This window comes from Nilaparvata lugens, chromosome 5 (genome assembly GCF_014356525.2).
Source record: "Nilaparvata lugens isolate BPH chromosome 5, ASM1435652v1, whole genome shotgun sequence".
In the NCBI taxonomy this organism is placed as follows: Eukaryota; Metazoa; Arthropoda; class Insecta; order Hemiptera; family Delphacidae; genus Nilaparvata; species Nilaparvata lugens.
Window position 1 is genome coordinate 64,804,951 of NC_052508.1, and position 20,873 is coordinate 64,825,823.

At 37.0% G+C, this 20,873-nt stretch overlaps 2 protein-coding genes and 1 long non-coding RNA gene across 3 annotated transcripts in view; 1 reads left to right on the plus strand and 2 right to left on the minus strand.

Moving 5' to 3' along the window:
* Nucleotides 1–1,796: 1,796 nt before the first annotated feature.
* The window catches only part of LOC120351480, a 29,108-nt gene continuing 10,031 nt past the window's right edge, over nt 1,797–20,873 (minus strand). The window contains exons 2-4 of the mRNA XM_039429033.1: nt 6,472–6,733; nt 4,509–4,660; nt 1,797–2,290 (exon numbers count right to left, since the gene is read on the minus strand). Coding sequence (XP_039284967.1) covers nt 2,190–2,290; nt 4,509–4,660; nt 6,472–6,733 — 515 coding nt within the window. The 3' untranslated portion in view covers nt 1,797–2,189. The remainder of the gene's footprint in view (nt 2,291–4,508; nt 4,661–6,471; nt 6,734–20,873) is intronic.
* LOC120351479 lies at nt 14,742–17,419 on the minus strand. The gene is made up of 2 exons (XM_039429031.1): nt 16,965–17,419; nt 14,742–15,186 (listed from the first exon to the last, which is right to left on the minus strand). The coding sequence occupies exons 1-2, from the start codon at nt 17,307–17,309 to the stop codon at nt 14,830–14,832; spliced, it is 702 nt and encodes a 233-aa protein (XP_039284965.1). The 5' UTR covers nt 17,310–17,419; the 3' UTR covers nt 14,742–14,829.
* On the plus strand, nt 15,058–17,552 carry LOC120351481. Its single transcript, XR_005571422.1, has 2 exons — nt 15,058–15,263; nt 17,412–17,552. It is a non-coding gene; the product is annotated as an uncharacterized LOC120351481 (long non-coding RNA).

Sequence of the window (20,873 nt, forward strand, 5' to 3'; positions counted from 1 at the left end):
TTGAAAATGAAATTTCCTCAATCCAGTATGTTTACTAGTGGATGAATATAGAGGGTTGTTAGAGTTACAAATTTAGAACAATATTAAAAATAATTTGAGTGTATGGAAAGTGATGTTGACTGTTGTGGTGTATTTTTTTAAAATATCATTATTGTTTGTAGTATGACTTCTTGAGATTACATATATCATCCTTTCAACAATATTCCAAGCAGATCACTAATTATTGTTTCAGCGGGAAAAACATAGAGAGAAAAGCATTACATTTGGACTAGCAGGTAACCTATGCTCCGCAAGGGTTCAATTAAAAACATGACAAACTGAAAACTTGAAGACTTTAAAAAAGACCTGTAAACATCCTCGGTAAATTGAGATTCTATACGCACAATTTCAACTTAATCAGTCCAGTAGTTCACACGTGATGATGCGTCATTCGTGAATTTACTATCCTATAAGCCAATTCTTTCCTTTATATTATGAAATAAAAATAGTTTACTGTTGAAAAGGATGATACATACAATCTCAAGAAGTCATACTACAAACCATTCTTTCCTTTACATCTATTAATTTGAATATAAGGGAAGTGATGTGGTACTTTCATTTTTTAAATATCATTATTGTTCGTCGTATGACTTCTCGATATTATAAATCACCTTTTTCAACAGCATCAGCATTCCAAGAAGATAACTAATTGATTCAGCGGTAATGAGTAGACCAGAGAGAAAAACATGACACATTGACATGTTTAGTCAAGATATTATATGGTAGACTATCAATTTTTAAACAATAGTTGGAACAGGAAGTCATGATGGAAGCAGCTTGAGAGTGCAATGAGTTCGGCAAGCTGTAAATGAATATAGAGAAGATGAATGAATGAGTTGTGATAGTGCAGTATTGTAGTGCAGCATGAATGATTAGCATGCCATGCCGATTGTCTAGGATATAGATAACAGGTTAGAGCATGCATGCATTGAGCAGATACCTTGTTCATGCCATTCCCCATGGCGGGAGGTGGCTACTACTCTGCACCACTGTCACATTGTGACTGCTGGCCAAATCTAGCTCGGAGCCGGTCGCCGGCGTTCACTCCCTTCTCAGGGAAAACAGAATTTCCCTTTCACGCGTTCCCCGGCCGAAATTTCCCTCGCTCTTTGTTCATTCATTCCTGCATCATGTGAGTCCCATAAAGGGAGGGAGCTGATGAATTATTTCCGAATCAAACGGAAGTGATAAATACAAAATACGAACAGAACGCTTTCAGTTTCGATCGATGCCTCTAATCAGCTGGCAAACATAGGAACATTTGGATGTCATCGTGCTGAGACTTGACTGTTCTGTTCACTTCAATGCCTGACAATGTGTTTCTGTTACAAGAAGGTCAATTGCGAGTGCAACCCAATGGATCCATCTTAAATTTCTTTAAATGGATTCCTCCTTAAATTTAAATTGATTTTTTATCTAATTAATACTAAAAATATATTATATATATAATCTATTTTTATTTCATTTACCGTATGTATAGCCCAATATTTTTTATTGTAACACAGCTTTATTGTAAAGTCGGAACATGTAGTGATGAATAAAATTAAGTTGAAAAAGGTACTTTGATTTTGTCTTTTTTTCTTTATGACTACTCTTAAATACAAATTTAAGTACAAATTTAAATTTTTTTGTATAAATAAAAATTGAAAATCTAAGTACCCCTTTAAAATTGTTCAATCACAACATGTTTCGGCTATATAATGGCATAATTATGATAATGGCATTATATAGCCGAAACATGTTGTGTATAACTTTAAAAGGTTACTTGGATTTTCAATGTTTATTTTCATGACAATAATATATAACTACTATAACAATAGCATACAGTGACAGTGAGTTCGCAAGATCTCTAATGTTTGGCACAAGGATAAGTAATTCCCTTCAATAATTACAAAAAAAGTTTGGACAGTTTTTCTCTCGATTTAAAGTTCAAAAAGTTCTCTCTCGATTGTGGGTAATTAATTTATCTACATATACAAGCTCAAGGATAAACATAATAAAAAATAACTTACATACAATTCCATAACCCACAGATTTATTGATAATATTACACAATATATAAATTAATTTTACAGTCATATCAAATAGGATTCTTATACCTTTTGAAGTAGGTGATACAGTATATAGTGATATATTTCATCGACTAATGATTATAAGAAATTCTTAATATCCATTCTATTCAAATATCTATCCTTCAACTTATTTGATGAGAATAGATCATAGTATTTGTCGTAGAGGTATTGAACGCAATCTGAAACACGAATAGAAATACTACTGTTTAGTACATATTCTATGAAATTTTGAAATATAATAGATTTTATATATTATGATTCTGTAAATTGAGTAAGTATTAGGGTAAAACCACGCTAAAGCGGAGCGGAGCGTGGCTTGGCGTGGTCAGAGCGTTCATGATACACACAGGAAGTGTCAAGTGTCTAGAAAATGGCGTTTGTCCAAGTTTGCACGGACATTACTTTGTGAAAACAATTACTTAAAGTATTGGATTTTAGCTAAGCCTGCAAGGACAGAGTAGGTTTATGAAATTAACTTGAATTGTAGACTATTTGTTGAATATTACTATCAGTTTAATGTTTTAAGGCTGTGCAAAGGCTAAAAATAGACTTTCTACTCGTGATATTTTTCAAAGTTTTTCGAATTGTATATCATCAAGCTATCAAAATGAAAAAGTTTTCTCAGGTAAACATTTTTTTTCTGATCATTAATTTTGAGATATGAGCGCCTAAAGTTTAAATTTTTGGGATAGAACATTTCAAATTCGGTAAGAGATAAATTCATGAGATTTATAAGATAGATTCTTCATGGTATTGTTCATCTAGTAGAACAAGAATTTTCTGAAAATATAAATTTTCAAGTTAGTTATTCAATTCACTAAAAATACCCAAAAATAACTTTTTCAAAAATCGATATTTTCAGAAAACTTTTGTTTTACGAGATCAACAATACCATGAAGAATCCATCCTCTAAATCTCAAGAATTTATAATTTACCGAATTTGAAATGTTCTGTCCCGAAAATTCAAACTTCAGGCGCTCATATGTCTTAAATAGTAATGATCGGAAAAAAATGTTTTCCTGAGAAAACTTTTTCATTTTGATAGCTTGATGATATACAAATCGAAAAACTTTGAAAAATATCACAAGTAGAAAGTTTATTTTCAGCCTTTGCACAGCCTTAAGAAAGCATGAGTCCCGATTTTTTTAGTAGCCTACTACATGCGAATGTCAACTTTAACCTTTGATTATATTTTGACGAGAGTGGAGCCTGATTTGAATAAACAAGTAGTCACTAATAATTAGAATTTTAATTCCAATTATTGGAGGAATCCAATATCTGCTGAAGAAATACTTGTAATTAAAAATTAATTACAAAGTTTAAAAATTTGTGTTCCTTCAATGTTTCCAATTTTTTCGAAATAACTCAATATTATTTGTTACAAATGGTAATTGAGTAGAATATTTCTAATAAATTTATTAATTAAAGCCATCTAAATTCAAAATTTATAGTTTTCATGTTTATTTTGGACTGAAATTTTATAAAAATTGTACATGTGAAATTCTAACCTTATCTTGGACTTTGTCACCTATAAATTTGGAAGAAAAATAGCACAAGGACTACCTTATTATTTTATCTACCTATGTTATTACATAAGTGTCATTTTTATTATAAATAAATAAATAACACTAAGCTAACCATATTTCATAGAATAGCTTTATTTTTTATTTCAAAGTGCAATAGATGAATGTTCTCTTTTGAATGATCAAATAATAGACATTATAGGGGAATTTGGGCAAACATTAAGTTTATTAGTATGTACATTAGTAGGGCACTCGCACTTTGACGCTCCGCTCGTAGACTCTCCAAAAACAAACCAGCTTGTTCCAAAGTTTGACGTGGCGTGGCGCCACTCTCCGCTCCGCTCTGCGAGTAGACGCGGAGTGTGGCGCCACTCTCCGCTCCGCTCTGCGAGTAGACGCGGAGTGTGGCGCCACTCTCCGCTCCGCTCTGCGAGTAGACGCTTCCAGTGTGTTTCAGCTCATTACTTAACATGATATTGTTCACGACGCTCCTCAACGCCACGCCACGCTCCGCTCCGCTCCCAGTGTGGTTGTACCCTTATTGAAATGGATTTATTCCAATGTGAATTGTGGCTTCGGAAATTTTGTAAAACAAAAATTCCCAGTAATCATTTTTCAATAATAATTTTTTTGGAGAGGTTTTAACTTATTTGCACATCATGATTTTTGTGTTACAATTGAAGTTATAATAAAATCGTCAATGATGGAAGAAACAGTATTGTAATTATGATTTTTGTGGGAATGTGATTTTTGAAAAATATTGTAATCAAAACAAAAGAAAATGTATTATCTATCTTTAAAACGTTTTTTTCATTGATTTTATTATTTGAGGAGAGATCTTTAAATATTGATTAAGAAACATCGGTTTTCTTACCTCTAAAATTGATCCACAGTTTCTCGGGAACGTAAGTAGTTACCATGCTAAGGAAAACACTTTGACATATAAATGGAGGAGCAGACAAATCCACAGCCACATTCATCCAGTAAATTTCATCAAAACTTTCTATTTCTCCGTGAGAAAGAAACCTGTAATTAATAAAAAAATTCACCTGTTATAAAACAGTATTGAGGTGCATTTTCGTTTGAGCGTAAATTTCCGCAGTCGACGACGACAAGTATTGTTGACATTCATATTGTCCAAATTTCAAGTGTGCTAAAACAGCTGATCAAATAACTTTTCATTATTTGTCTTTATTATTAAAGAATTAACATTTCTAATAATATCAACATATTGTCATTTAAAAGAATAAGCTCAACCTGCCCCATTTAAACATAATCTTTTAGGTTATGTAAACAAATTGAAATCTACCCAATCTGAGATCCTCTCACTGTCGTGGTCAACGACGGCATTTACGCACAAACGAAAACCCAGCTTAAATTGACATTTTCTGTTGTTTTTTTTTTAATTCATAGCTTACTTCAGAAGTATCCCACAAAGCCTAAAATTGAGCCTTGAATCAGCCGCAATGCTGTTTCACCGGACAGACAATCTTCGAGGCTATGCCTATGTAATGAGCGATATTGGTTTCTATTATACATTTTCGAGAGTATACATATGAGATTGTTTTTGTTCGTTGTTATGAATGTATTTCTTATTTTCTATATTGAAAACGCTTTTTTCCACAACTGCGCGTAAAAAAAGAATTTACATACTCAATTCTCCTCGTAAAACAGCTTATTTCTGAGGAGAATCTATTTTTTCGCTCGCTAACCATCTGCGCATGTGCAGTAGATTTTCTTTACGCTCGCTAATCATTCGCGCATGTGCTGAAGAGTTTCTTTACGCTCGCTAATTAGCTGATGGTAAGCAGCTCGCCAAAAGTAGCTCAGATCTTAACCTAAAAAAACGGTAATAATTGTAGTATTGTACCGGTTCTGTACTATGCAGCCATGATGGATATCAGTGAAGACGAATTATTATTAACTCCGCCGATGTAAGTAATTTAACAGGTTTGGGCAGTTGTAGAAAAAATTTTGTATGTAATTCGCGCGTAATGCTTCTTGATCGCTCTTGCAAAATTATCACGCTCCGCTTCGCGTCGCGTGATAATTGTTTGCGCGAGCGATAAAGTCGCGCATTACGCTCTTAATACATAAATAGCTATTTTATTCATGCATTCTTGTCCCTCCAACTCATCCGTGCTCTTCCATAACAACTAAACCATAATTGAAATAATAAAATGGAGGATTCCTTTCATAGATGTGAGGTTCAAGGCTAGGAGCACACCAGTTAGTCAAGACAAGACAAGACATGATCATACACGTTTAGTCACAATACTTCACATAGATGCTTGTGACGCAACTCACACTGATTAGTCATTGCAATAAGACATGTCTTCATAAGCAACTATGTGAAGTATTGTGACTAAACGTTAGTCACCACGTCACCAGTTAGTCAAGACAAGACAAAACATGATCAGGAACAATGCTTCACTTTGTTGCTTATGACGCAAAACACACAGATTAGTCATAGCAATAAGACATGTCTTCATAAGCAACTATGTGAAGTATTGTGACACGGAAAGTGTCTGATCATGTCTTGTCTTGTCTTCACTAACTGGTGTGTGCCTAGCCTTAGAGAGATGTCGTAAATAACTGGATATAGCTTTCTGTTATTGTTTCAATAAGATTTGATAGTTTTAATATTCATCTCTATTTTTTTCATCTTTCATTATGTTGTAAAACATTGCAATAACTGTATGATCAGGAAGCAAAGTATTGGGGTTTCCATGTATGCTCCCAAAATGTCATGGTAAAAATAACCAAGAATGCAGAAGCAAACAGAAATGATAAAAGATTAACGTTTATGGACAATATTATCGAATATATCAACTCACCATATGATCAGAAAACTACGCAATTTGTTCCTCGATATACACGTACTGGCACAAATCAACTGTGAGAGCTGAGTCTTCCAAAAAAAGCAGACGTGATACCAGTTGACACCTAGCTTCTTCGCGATTTCTTTCCAATCACGACAATCCAGCTCAATAGACTCAAGGGCAGTGACAACATCTGCCCTTGAGTCATCAATATCTGCTTTCTTCATCAAGAGTTTGACAAGTTTCTTGCATCTATCAAGGCTCCAATTAACGGGAGCTGGAAAACAAGGAAATTGAATAACAAATCTGATGAATACTCGAGTCAAAATAATATACTGAAACACGATACAGAATAAGGAACAGAGAAAATTGTCTCAAATTAAATTAGAATAGTAACAGAACAAGCCCGTGAGGGGTTGCTTGTCCTCCATCGGGCGCCTCCCCAGGTGGCGGATAGGGGAATGCCTCCCAGATATGGGTGGTACCGGTGAAATGAAATAGCCGGGGTGGACCAAAACTAGCAAACCGGCCAACGGCCTCGAAGGCGGATGAGGAGAAATCCCACCGGCAGAGAGGGCAGAAGAGCCTACGGAGTTAACCCGAATTAAATCCAGGGTAGGTTACGCTCTGAAAGCTGCGGTGGAAGCGAGTGCCTAGGAGAAGGCAACTCTATACAAACGACTCTGGTCCTCCAGGTTGGGGGTTGGTCGAGGTGCTAACTACTCCTTACTGTAGAAAGTTTTGTGTTCAGAAAACTCTAATGATGCCTCGGATATGGGACCGGAACAAAGGAAATGGAACAGGAAATGGAAATAAAAAACGAATAATGATGATGGATTGGATTATTGATGAAAGGATGATGGGCACCCGAAAAAGAGGAAGGCCAAGAAGAAGATGGATCAGCGATGTGGTGGAAGATCTCCGTGTGCTAGGTGTGGCGAACTGGCGGCAGGGAGCACAAGAGCGGGATGTATGGAGGCGTCATGTAGAGGAGGCCAAGGTCCACCCAGGACTGAAGAGCCAGATAAAGTAAAGTAACAGAACAAGAGAGCAGTCATAGGAATAAAATTCTGGCTTGTATAAATATTTCAATGCTGAAAGTAAATACACAACTATTGGAAGTGAAAGTGAAGACTATTTTTTTCGGTTTTTGCCATTTATCAACATTTTTTGAGGGATATAGCTGGAGGTTAATCTCCCCCAATCAATTTAATACTAAATGTTGTTTGTAAAAGTAAATTATGAAGAACAAAACATAATCTTTTCTCAATCAATTTTAATGCTTTCCATAAAATATTCGGACATTTTACATTGATAATTGAGCAAGGATTAATAGCCCTTTCCTTGGGGTGGCCACTAATGTTAGGACAAGTGTGTTGAACATGTATGAACACACATGTTCGACATACAGTTTGTGTCATCAGCGAAAGGCTTCAAACATTTTTTTGTAGTTATTCAATCTCAGTTGTTGTACATCCATGAAATCAAGCCGGTAAACAGCTGATTGTAGAACAAATAAACATATGATTCTCATTACAGCATACTATACTGTAATAAAATCATATGATGATATGATTTCTTTACAGTCGAGTATGTTTCCTAGTTCCGAATTAGGAACAGCAAAACTGGTTCAAAAACCGCCTTTTAGCACTTCAGGGGGACGTTTTGTCAACTACAATCCAGAAATTCCTTATTCGAAACTTGTAAACTAGATTATGTTTATAGAATGCATTTAGTAATGTCAGCATAAGCAGGTAATGTTTTCTGTTTCTCAATTATTCTTTTCTAGATTATTATGACAAAAAATAGTGTAAGTTACTTGGACGTGAATGTCTTTTGCAGTGCTCGAATGAAATTCTAGTCTCGGCAAACGCCTCGACTAGAAACATCATTCTCGCCTGCAAAAGGCTCCTTACCGTCCTTGTGGCTTAAAATACTATTTCGTATCATTATAATTTTTGTAATTCTTCAGTGCTTTAAGTAGAGAAGGATTGGGAGATTGAGGAAGCTTTTTTGCTCGAAATCCCCCTCCCCCCTCTCCCCCCTCGTCCATCCCTCCTCCCCTTCCTCCCGCCTGTAGGGCGGGGGGTGTTCTAAAAATAGATTTCCCCTTCCCCCTGTCCAGTGGAGGTGAGGGGGATAGAGAGAGAGGGAGATATATCTTTCTCTCTCTTTCTAAAAATAGATTTCCCCTTCCCCCTGTCCAGTGGAGGTGAGGGGGGTAAGATATCTCCCTCTCTCTCTCCAGGTGAGGGAAAAAAAATTTCCCTTTTAGGAGGAAAAATTCCCTCTCTCTCTACTGTCAAATTGAAGTGAATCCATATTTCTACATCTAATGCTATGCTGACAGATTGAGGTGAATGATAGATGTGGGGAAAAAATCTCTTTGAGAGGGAAAAATTCCTTTGGTGTCAAATTAAAGTGAATTCATATTTCTACATCTAATGCTATACTGACAAATTGAAGTGAATCCATTTCACTCTACTACGATGACAGGTTCAAGAGATAGAGATCTCCTTCTTTTACTCGTGCCATCTCTTTCCCGCGCCCTTTCCGAAAGGAAAGGAGATAAGAATCAATTGAGAAATTCTCTCCCAGTATAGATGAGAGGGAAAAATTCCCTTGGTGACAGATTAAAGTGAATCCATATTACTCTAATCCAAAGTGAGGTCAATGACTCTCTCTATATCTAATTGAATTGAGAAATTCTCTCTCATCTAATGCTATAAATCTCTACGTTCTTTTACATTTTTTATCTGCAATATCGTACAAGCATTTCCAAAGTTCATCGGAATTTTTAACAACAGATAATGACGAATCATTTGTACAATCATAATGTAGATGACCGCTGTCTAGAATATTGAGCAGTTCGAAAATCTCAGATAGAATCGAAAAGTGTACATTTTCTGTTTTTGTTAACGGTAAATCAACATCTTGACATCCTGTTGAAAATTTAATATTCTTCGCAATTGAATCAAATTCATTAAATGAAATTGACATCAAGAGACGAGATAATTTTTTGAATTTTGAAAAACCATAACACTGCATCTCGCAGATGTTTGACGTGACTCGAATGAGGGGGAAAGAATTCTAAATTGATGAGATGCACGTGTTATAGACGCACGTGCACTAAAGATTACCCCACACGTGCTGTCTGCTCTAGCTCTAAATTGATGAGATGCACGTGTTATAGGCGCACGTGCACTAAAGATTACCCCACACGTGGTGTCTGCTCTAGCTCTAAGCAGCAACTAAACTAAAAAACGTGAATGGGATATCGGAATGAAAAATCGTTTGAAGGCAGAAAACGTTTATTTACACATTTCACTACAACAATACATAACTTCATCTTCAATTCTAATTAGCTTATCTATACATAAATTATGAGGACGATAATAACATAGATAGTCTCTTATATCATTTAAATTCACCGTGCTTAGAAAAATGTCTTTCAATTGCTTCGCCAAACTATAATTTTCAGGAGTTGATTTCCTAATTGCACTTTCACACTCATCGTACCAATCAATACAGTTTTTTAACCTCACTTCCAATTCGTTGTCGGGAGCCAACCACTTTCTCGGATCCATGTTGTTGAGCGAATGAAGAAAACTAAGTGTAGGCAGGAACTATTATAGAGTAATTAAGCGGTCTTTCTTCATCAATTGACGATAGACAACATGTACACGCTTTATGCAGTCTCAATGCATGCAGGCAATAAACACACTGTAGATCCTTTCCGTTGTAGAAGAATCCATAACGAGCAAAGTTTCTTTTCTGTGAATTTGTGTACATTGGAGCCATTTTCATACTTTGCATTCGATTGTTTTCGCACAAGAAATTATTTGTTTGATACATATTTTTAAACAACAAAGAATTATAATGTTGAGCAGAGAATAACGCACAGCGAGAATGTGGTTTATTTTTATGAATGTTGCATGCAGCATAACACCATGAACTAGTGAAAAAGCTGAAATCAGGTTTTGGAAAATCCTCTGGTATGCATTGTACGTTGCTATGCAATCTTCTTAAAAACTTTGCTTTCTCAGTTCCTTTTGTGAAAATTTTCTCATAAGCTGCAAGGTAATCACGTATTAATGACTCACTGTATTCTAAATCTCCATCTTCCCATTTTATTTTATGATAGTGACGTTCTAACCATGTTACATCGTTATACAATTTTGCACTCAATTCTGTCTTTGCAAATGGTGATTTGAAATGGAACACAATATAATTATTAAACTGATCAATTATGGCAAGTTCTTTCACAATAATTTGATTACAATCTTGTTTAAACCAGTGAAGATCAACCGTAGCAATTTTAGCACTCGCTTGACCTTCTTTCTCTTCGCGAGCTTTGTCTCTCCCCTCAGCGGCGGCGGATTCCTCGAATCCTCCTTTGTCCTCCTCCACCTGCAGTGGGTTCGGTAATCCTGCGTCTCTCCCCTCCTCCTCCTCCTCCACCTCCAGCGGCTTCGGCGTACTGCACCTTGCTTCATAATAGAAACTATCAAGATCGCACTGAATACCAATAGAGCGAGTTTGTGGCTTGTCCAAAATATCAGAACACAAAGAATAGGACATGTTGGCTGTTCAAAGGTGAAACTGATAATGGCTTACATTTGTCGCAGTACACACCTTATATAACCTGCAGTGATGCACTCTATCAACAATTACTGAACTTCTTTCACCATACTCATGAGAGGTGTGTATTCCATCACACGATCGCTAATTAAAACGCAATACACGGAAGTATTTGCAGGTACTGCACTTTTAAATTCCATTTCAATACGAACATCTGTCGATGATTTCAAATGACTTGGTTGGTGTGAACAATCTACAACAATCAGCGGTGTTGATTCACAAAATGTTTTAAAATCGATTTCTGTTCCGAGTTCGCTATTGATTGAATGATTATAATACGAGGGCGCGAAATCCAAGAACATCCGGTATAAAACCTCCTTCTTACCTAGCAGATTTTCATATGGATAATACTCACTGTTCAAATATACTTTAACATTGTAAATACCGCAGCTATCGAAATTAGATATTGATTTTTTAATTTTATTCTTACGATCAGTTTGAAATGCAATTATAACATATTTTGGACTATCAAAACTCGATGTGGTACGAACTGCCCAAGAATGGTTAAGTGAATTTTGCAAATTTGGTAATTCACAAATTTCCCAATGGCGGAAACCTAATTTCAGTGGAGTGTCAGCATCGAGCAGTCTCAAAAATTTCAGTCTTACATGATCTTCTAAAGTTATGTAGGGCATGCGCCATTGCAGTTTTGTAATTTTCACACTAACGTTTGTTCCGCTTTGAGACTCAACACAATTTAGATCTGTCGGTGACCTCAATAAGACGAGTTCCTGTTTCAAATTTAAAATTATTCTTTGAAAATCTTCAAAAAACGGGAGGATTAATTTCAGCGGAACACAGAAAGTGAATGTATTATCCGTTAGCTCATATCCTGCTCTGTCAAAACCAGCCAAGTGATATGTGTTTTTATCGAGAGTATTTTTCACCAATATAGCTTTAATTGTGGATGTTAATCCAATCAATCTTGATTTAGAAATTTGCTGACCTGCTAATTCATATCGTATTTCGTCAAAAAGGTTACCGATTACGTTACTGCTTAATTTATAGTCTGCTGCAACTGGTGTATCGGGTGGGTCTTTTCCCGGTTTTGTACAGTTAACTGTTCCCTCAATCAATATGAATGATTTACAAGGTAAAGAATAGACATCTAAAGAATTTATGCCAATACGTGCCTCGTCAGAGTTTTTTATTTCCTGTCCCAAATAAACTGTATGAGTGTGAAATTGGAATTTAGTAATATCATTATAAAACTGAAGGTCTGTCTCCACATCCAGAATTTCACTAATTGCCGCCGCTCCCCCGCCTAACATGTCGCCAATCGACTATAAAACCCAACTTTTCTAATATTCTCGCGCTTTTAGCCGACAAAGCACGTTTGTTTTTAGGTGTTGTCGCTATCGCGTTCCTTTCTCTAATGACTTGATTGGTCTTATTCAAACGTGGGTTGAAAATAAGATAACCCATTACTTTTCACGTATGTGCAACCTAATTGTAATTGTATCTCCGCGGAAATCAATAAACGATCCGTTCTGGTCCGTTACCTTTACATTAATAGTTTGAATTTGATGCGTATTCAAAGGTACATAAATAATCGGTGATGGTACTTCGTTTATTAAATAACCGCTAGGAACCTTTGGTAAAAATTCGTAGATTACATGTTTTTGTTTTCCCTCAGAGTAACTGCCGCAAGCTAAATTACACTCAACAAGAATACTGTCAACGCTTGTTATGTTAACCAAATGTTTGGAATAATGCCATTTATTTGGCTGCAAAACAACATTATCAAAACCAAGTATCTTAGCAATCGAATCAGAACGTGTTAAATCAATGGCTTTATCAGAATGAATTTCAATCTTCATAGTATTTACGTTTGCACGTATAATAAGTTTATTCTTCTTGTCATCAATATTCAATTTATTCTTTAAAGATTTTATAATATCCTCAACTTCATATGCACCAGTATCCAACTCGATTAATCTATCACCATATTTGAAGCTGGAATTTGTTCCTTTGTTAATGTTTGCAATACTATTGTAACTGGAAAAATTAATCAATCCAATTTCCCATTCGCGATTTTTATCCAATTCTATAATTTCTTGTAAATGTTCATAGAGATCACTTGTGTTAGATCGTAATGTAATAACCACCATCTTGTGTGTTCACCACAATCACTTAATTACAACTGATTTGCAAGAAACAATAATGTAAGATGACCACAAAAATCGCTATTTAATGGTTGCATATGCTCTACATTATAAAATATATTTACTCCATTTTCTTTTTTCCAATATTTGTCCAATTCGTATGGAGGTTGTAAATTTCCAATCGGATCAAAATACCAAACATTAGAACCAATTTTCTTATATGCTACCCAGTGTGTCCCATCCTCGCTTTCCCTTGCTAAATTCACAATGGCATTCTCGTTTTTTAGAATTTTTTTGGGTAATGCATCTAGCATATATATGCCTCTTAACCAAATCTGTAATAATTTCGACCAATCAATCAAATCATAATTACTCAATTCTCCTTCAATATTCATGTCTTCTTCTTCTTCTTCTTCCTACTCTTCTTCGTTGTTCTACGTTTCTTAACTTGAGGAATAAACTCACTCCATATGATGCTGGTGGGGGTGGGGGTAGAAGTCTGCCACCACTTTTAGGAAAAGGCTTCAAAAAATATCCTTTTCCTGCAATATGCTTTTTCAACTGAGCTATAGCTTTGCGTCTAATATCGTTACTATAACTTCTCCTCTCCCCCTTCTTCTTCTTCTTCTTTCTCAAAGTCCCACCAAACGCCGCTTTAGCTTTCATAACGTTTGTAACAAGATAGCTAAGTGCTTTCTCGGCAAGGGGTGTTTGAGGATTTTTGAAAATGTCCCATGCAGCGTTCGCTAGAGCCCTGTCAGCTACCGCCCGAGTTTTATTATCACTATTTTGAGTATAGGCTATATCGTGGGCCTTGCAAGCTTTATCTAACGAATTTATGCCTTGATCACCTCTCTTTAACCTTTCATTAACCTTCGTGCCCGGGCCACACCACTCGTATCCGGGAATATGATATTCTTCCCCAAGGTTATCAATTACCTTATTTAGAATAGTTGATGTTACATTACCTGCCAAACCTTTAAAAACTCTTGCCGCTGAACTCAAGATTCCTTTACCCCGTTTCCTCGAACTCTGCTTTTTTCTCGAACTCTGCTTTTTTCTCCTACATACCATTTTTCATTACCTTTCAACTCAATGGTTGAACATTAACTGAGGTTGGTGTACATCAACTTGATTTGGTTTAATGTTCAACCAATGAGTTGGAAGTGAATTCATATTTCTACATCTAATGCTATACTGTCAGATTGAAGTGATACATTGCTTGAATGATAAGAATATTATTTCAAATCTGAAAGGTGAATGTGATTTGAAAAGGGAAGAAATGATGCTGGGCCACCCACATCTGTGGGAGCACGAGAAGGAGGGGGCGAGAAGCTGCCAGCGCTTACCTCTAGCGCTGAGTCTACTGAGCATGCTCACAACAAACTATAAAAGACGGGCTCACCTTATTTAAATTATCATTCACAACAGAGCAGCTGAAGCATTTCTTCTTCTTCTGTGTGATATTCATTACAAACTTATCAACATCGTCAACAACAACAGGTAAGAATTGAAAACAATTTTTTATCAAATATACACACATTTTATTGATCTATTCAACTATTCACATACATCTATACAATTCGTAACACATAAGTGTCCAAATTGTATACAGATATAAAAATTGTTAAGCTTTAACAATTTTTATATCTGTCCAATTTGGGCACTTATGCGTAACTACTAACACATAATTTTTACACGTTTCGTTGAATTGCAGAATTTTTCCCGCATCAATGCAGGAAGCGAATCTTTGAGGTAGATACACCTCGCATTTGCTTCCTGCATTGATTATTTTTAAAATTATGCGTCGGCCGTGCTGGTTTGTGTGCTCCCTCGCCGACACGATGCGGTATGGTTGATCCTCCTCTAACTCGCGCAACGGGACCCATGGCTTGGGTAGTGGTTTGTTAACGAGTTCTACAAAGCCCAATTCAGCCTCCTTTATTAAGGGTACGAGAGAGGAGTCCTCATCCAGCATACGTTTCTGTTGAAAAATATTTGATTAGTGTCTTATTTGTTTCAGATCTCTACATCAGATTATCATCGAATTCTCTGCATAAAGTGAGTAATATCAGTTATTGAAATATCATTGTTGCATGATCGAGTACTTTTAACAATAATATCTAATCAGTTCAAATAATATTTCCTTAGCATCAATTCGTTCGTAATTTCCTTTGCATTCCAACCACTTCAAATAATATTGGTGACATTTATGCATGAGTGGCTACTTTAAATAATAATAATATCTAAGCAGTTCAAATAATATTTCCTTAGCATCAATTCGGTTCGTAATTTCCTTTACATTCCAAGCACTTCAAATAATATTGGTAACAATGTTGCATGAGTGGCTACTTTAAATAATAATAATATCTAAGCAGTTCAAATAATATTTCCTTAGCATCAATTCGGTTCGTAATTTCTTTACATTCCAAGCACTTCAAATAATATTGGTAACATGTTGCATGATTGGCTACTTTAAATAATATATCTAAGCAGTTCAAATAATATTTCCTTAGCATCAATTCGGTTCGTAATTTCCTTTACATTCCAACCACTTCAAATAATATTGGTGACATTTATGCATGATTGAATACTTCAAACGATAATATCTCATAATACCATTTCTAATCAGTTCGAGGAAATATTGCTTGCATTCTAATCAGTTCAAATAATATTCAGATCAAATAATATTCATATCAAATAATCAAAGACTCGTATGTGCACAGATTTTTTATCAATCAATCACAGAAAAAAAATCTGTGCATACACAAGTTAATAATATTTGTTGAAACTAACCTTTGATTGAGGGAGCACGCTATCCTCTTCGCCGCTGACTTCACCCTCCTCGAAGTCGAGTTTCCTCTTCGCCTGCCTCTGCCTGATGTTGTTCGACAGTGTCGTCAACACAGCACGCCGCGGAGCCCACGTAGCTGCTGGATGCAAGCGTTGGATGGGGCTGTCCGGAATCACCATCTCGCCCCCTGGTGATGTCGGACGGTGTGGAGCGGCTGCAGTGGAGGCAGGAGCGGAGGCGGGAGCAGCAGAAGAGCTGGCACAGGACTCGGCAGCTTTGCGCTGCCAGTAGTTTAGCACATGCTGCGGAGGCGGGCTATCCGGCAGGATAAAGGACGGCGAACTCATCTCGTGTGTGTTGTGTGAAGTCTCTGTTGTCTCTGATGTAAATGGTGATTTTCCTCTCGCTCGCACGTGTCTGAACAGAGAGAGAAACGAATGCTATATAAACACGAGTGATGAGAGGAAAATCACCATTTACATCAGAGACAACAGAGACTTCACACACACACACGAGATGAGTTCGCCGTCCTTTATCCTGCCGGATAGCCCGCCTCCTCAGCATGTGCTAAACTACTGGCAGCGCAAAGCTGCCAAGTCCTGTGCCAGCTCTTCTGCTGCTCCGCCTCCGCTCCTGCCTCACTGCAGCCACTCCACACCGTCCGACATCACCAGGGGGCGAGATGGTGATTCCGGACAGCCCCATCCAACGCTTGCGTCCAGCAGCTACGTGAACTCCGCGGCGTGCTGTGTTGACGACGCTGTCGAACAACATCAGGCAGAGGCAGGCGAAGAGGAAACTCGACTTCGAGGAGGGTGAAGTCAGCGGCGAAGAGGATAGCGTGCTCCCTCAATCAAAGGTTAGTTTCAACAAATATTATTAACTTGTGTATGCACAGATTTTTTTTCTGTGATTGATTGATAAAAAATCTGTGCATACACAAGTTAATAATATTTGTTGAAACTAACCTTTGATTGAGGGAGCACGCTATCCTCTTCGCCGCTGACTTCACCCTCCTCGAAGTCGAGTTTCCTCTTCGCCTGCCTCTGCCTGATGTTGTTCGACAGCGTCGTCAACACAGCACGCCGCGGAGCCCACGTAGCTGCTGGACGCAAGCGTTGGATGGGGATGTCCGGAATCACCATCTCGCCCCCTGGTGATGTCGGACGGTGTGGAGCGGCTGCAGTGGAGGCAGGAGCGGAGGCGGGAGCAGCAGAAGAGCTGGCACAGGACTCGGCAGCTTTGCGCTGCCAGTAGTTTAGCACATGCTGCGGAGGCGGGCTATCCGGCAGGATAAAGGACGGCGAACTCATCTCGTGTGTGTGTGTGTGAAGTCTCTGTTGTCTCTGATGTAAATGGTGATTTTCCTCTCATCGCTCGTGTTTATATAGCATTCGTTTCTCTCTCTGTTCCAGACACGTGCGAGCGAGAGCGTGCCACAAGGCGAAAAAAATTCGAATTTCTCCCCCAACAACAACACGTGCTCCCAGATCGTTATCAGATTGTAAGTATGCCACACACAATCATTTTTCGAATAGCATCCATGTGTTAGAAGATGAAAAAAAAAAAAATCTCGTCTAGAACTTAGCATGAGACATTGCTAGAAATCTCAATAAACCCATGATTCTAATTTTGTTAATCAATGTTAGATCCTTCAACATCAAAGTAAGAGCATCTCATTTTTCAAACATGAATCTTGTCAGCGTTTTCTATCATCAATATGACATTTTAATATTTTAACTGTAGCAAAGTTGTTGCATTTCATTTATTTACAATATTGTACACATACTTGATTTGATCTTTCTTTGTCAATCCTGTTCTAAGCCTGTCTCATCTGCAGAATCTCGAAAAAAATTCCAGATAACTTGATTTAATTGTTCTTCTGTTAAATGAGCATTGTTTTCTATTATAACTTTTTTAATTTTATCGATAGAGTCTTTAAGATGGGCGCACGGACATCTCACGAATAATAGGGAAGTCACCATCGCCCCAGAATATCATGATGAACGTATAAATCACAAACAAGAATATGATTCTAGTTATCACTATGCCAAACTCCTAATTTTTCATAGTCTCTCACAAAAGTTAAATATTGTAGATTGTCCATCCTTTTTCTGCTAACTGTGCCAATATATCTAGGTGCGTGTCCAAGAGTTCACTTAATTTATATTGATATCTCATTTTTTCTAAAGGAACAGAATGGTATTCATTAATTGATTAAAATGTCTATCTATAATGAATTGAACGAACAAATCTGAAGACTTGTTCTCCACACCAAACACATTATCCATCTCAGTAAACTAGCTTGATGTGTATCAGCAAAGAGAAGATCACAACTAACAGAGTACCTTGCTCCAGCTATTATTATTATTATTATTATGAAAAGCACACTCTAGCGATAATTTATTGTACTTTATAGCACTCTATTTCTAATAAATATTTCACACCATAGGGGAATAGCATTCTCGATTCAGTTATTAAATATTTCACAACATAGAGGAATAGCATTCTCGATTCAGTTATTAAATATTTATTGTTTTCACAGCATTTTCTCACCTCTCAACTCGAGTCCGAACCTCATAACCAGTTGAGCTCTCGTCAAGACAACCAGCTGGAGAGGAATCATAGGGCGGTCACATGAGAGGAATCAATCATAGCATAATCATCTACACCTGTATCCTGCTATACACCTGTATCCTGCTATCTACACTCGAGGAGATTCACGCAGCATCAAGCACTACATGTAAGTACATTTTTACTTTGATTTTATCCTCTGAGGAGGAAAATAGTCCTCCGAGGAGAGGTTTTCTCCTCCGACGACTATTTCTCCTCCGAGGACAGGTTTTCTCCTCGGAGGAGAAAAACCTTCTACAATATACTGCATGCATGCGATTTATCTTTAGAATATGCTATATCCGGAACATCCAAGCCCCGCTCTTCTTTCTCACACTCATCGTATAAACAAAACGGTAAATGAATTACTTTTTCAGTTGGTTCACCGATAATATATTAAATAGACACATTGCAGATAGAATGGATTTTTATGTAAGAAATAACCATTTCTTGCAAAATACTCTGCTTTATTGCGTAATGATTTAAAAAAGTCACAATGTAGATGGTGTGGAGGTAGTTTTCAAAGTACTCTCCTTGGACGGATGAATCTTCTACACAATTAAAAGTTGAATATCTTTCTTCATATTCTCATAGAATATATTATCGTAATTCTCCTCTTCAATTTATATTATCTTTCCTTCTACAGTTTGGACTGTACCTTGCATGTTCTATTGCTGGTATGTCACTTTCTTCCCATTTTCCAAATAAATTGAACAAAATACACATCGCACAATGTCTGGGGAGATGAGAATATAAATCCCTCTTTCGCCATGTTTTCGCGGACAAATGCGGAGAAGATTTCAACCATCTTTTATCAAAAGATAATAATCTTAATCTTTCATGCAACATATGTGATCTTGAGATATCATTTTCACACACCCTTCTTCTACCAATGACAATTCACAACTAAACATGTTGTTGTACTCTATCTCATCCTGATCGTTTTGTTTTTTCAGAATCATGCCGAGGGAACGCAGACTACGTGGTATCAATTGCGCACAGCCCGCATCGCATCACCCTCGATGAGGAGGATATCGACATCACCAGCGTGCTCGAGAGCTCGAAACGTCGAGTTTTCGATATAATTAGGGAACATGCCGCACGCTATGAGGGAATGTAAAATGGTCATAGTCCTCAACGTTTTGCTGTATAAATTAGTGGTGAGGGATGACAAGCAGGTGGTGACTCTGTCTCATCTCTAATAAATCTACATAGTTACTCCAACATAGCACTAAATGTGCTTGAGAACTATGAAGAGTTTAATGAGCATTTCATGTTAGCTGTGAGAAAAATCCTCTCATCTTTTGAAAATTTTTGTAAGACACGGGAGTGGAGGGTGCTAAAGAAAATTGAATCACTGGATTGAACGTGATTAAATTTACTAATAGACACATCCAGTTTCATTCAGACACCCCAGTTTTTGAAAAACAAAAATTGTATTATGAATGTGAAAAATCTCTCTGACGAAAAATGCTTTTTATGGTCAGTGCTCGCGTATTTCCATCAGAAGCAAAGGACTCACACCTGACTGTAAAGTATTTGAGTAAGTTTGCTCACACACTTAATACGCGAGGTGTAAATTTCCCGGTGACGACACGCAATATTAAGAAATTTGAAATACTCAATCAGGACATTGCAATTCACGTCATCACGTATGACAACAAAAAGTTTTTCCCCTTCCGTACAAGCATTTTCGCACGCGTAAACACCAAATTAATCTTTTAATGCTAAAAGCGATGCAGGAAAAACTCATTCTGTTTAGTAATACCACGAACGGGAAAAAACGGGATCTCGTCTTCTCTCCACCTTTCAAACACAAGGGTCAAGTACAGTTTGCAATTTCTGTTTTCAACGGTTCACATCAGACAAAACTCGAAATGTAGACGGTTAAAGCAAATTTGTTGAAACATGTGGAACGTGTTGCAAGTTTGAATCTCAGCGGTTTCATATCCTAAACGCGGAGAGACAATTAAATTCAAGAAACTAGGCGCGACGTTGAAGCAAAAGTACACCATTTACGCGGATTTAGAAACATACGTTGTTAATATCGATAATGATGATGGATGATTCCATTCTGATGAAATTACTCATAGTTACACAAAGAAAACGGCGCGACATATCCCCGCGGGTATTGTTCCGTTGTTATCGATGTTAACGGGGAAATCGCTCACGGAACTGTACTCCATAGATCGAGTAGTTTAGACGAAAAAATCATGGAGAAATTTCTTCAGGAAATACAGATCTCGGTGAATTTTGTATGAGGA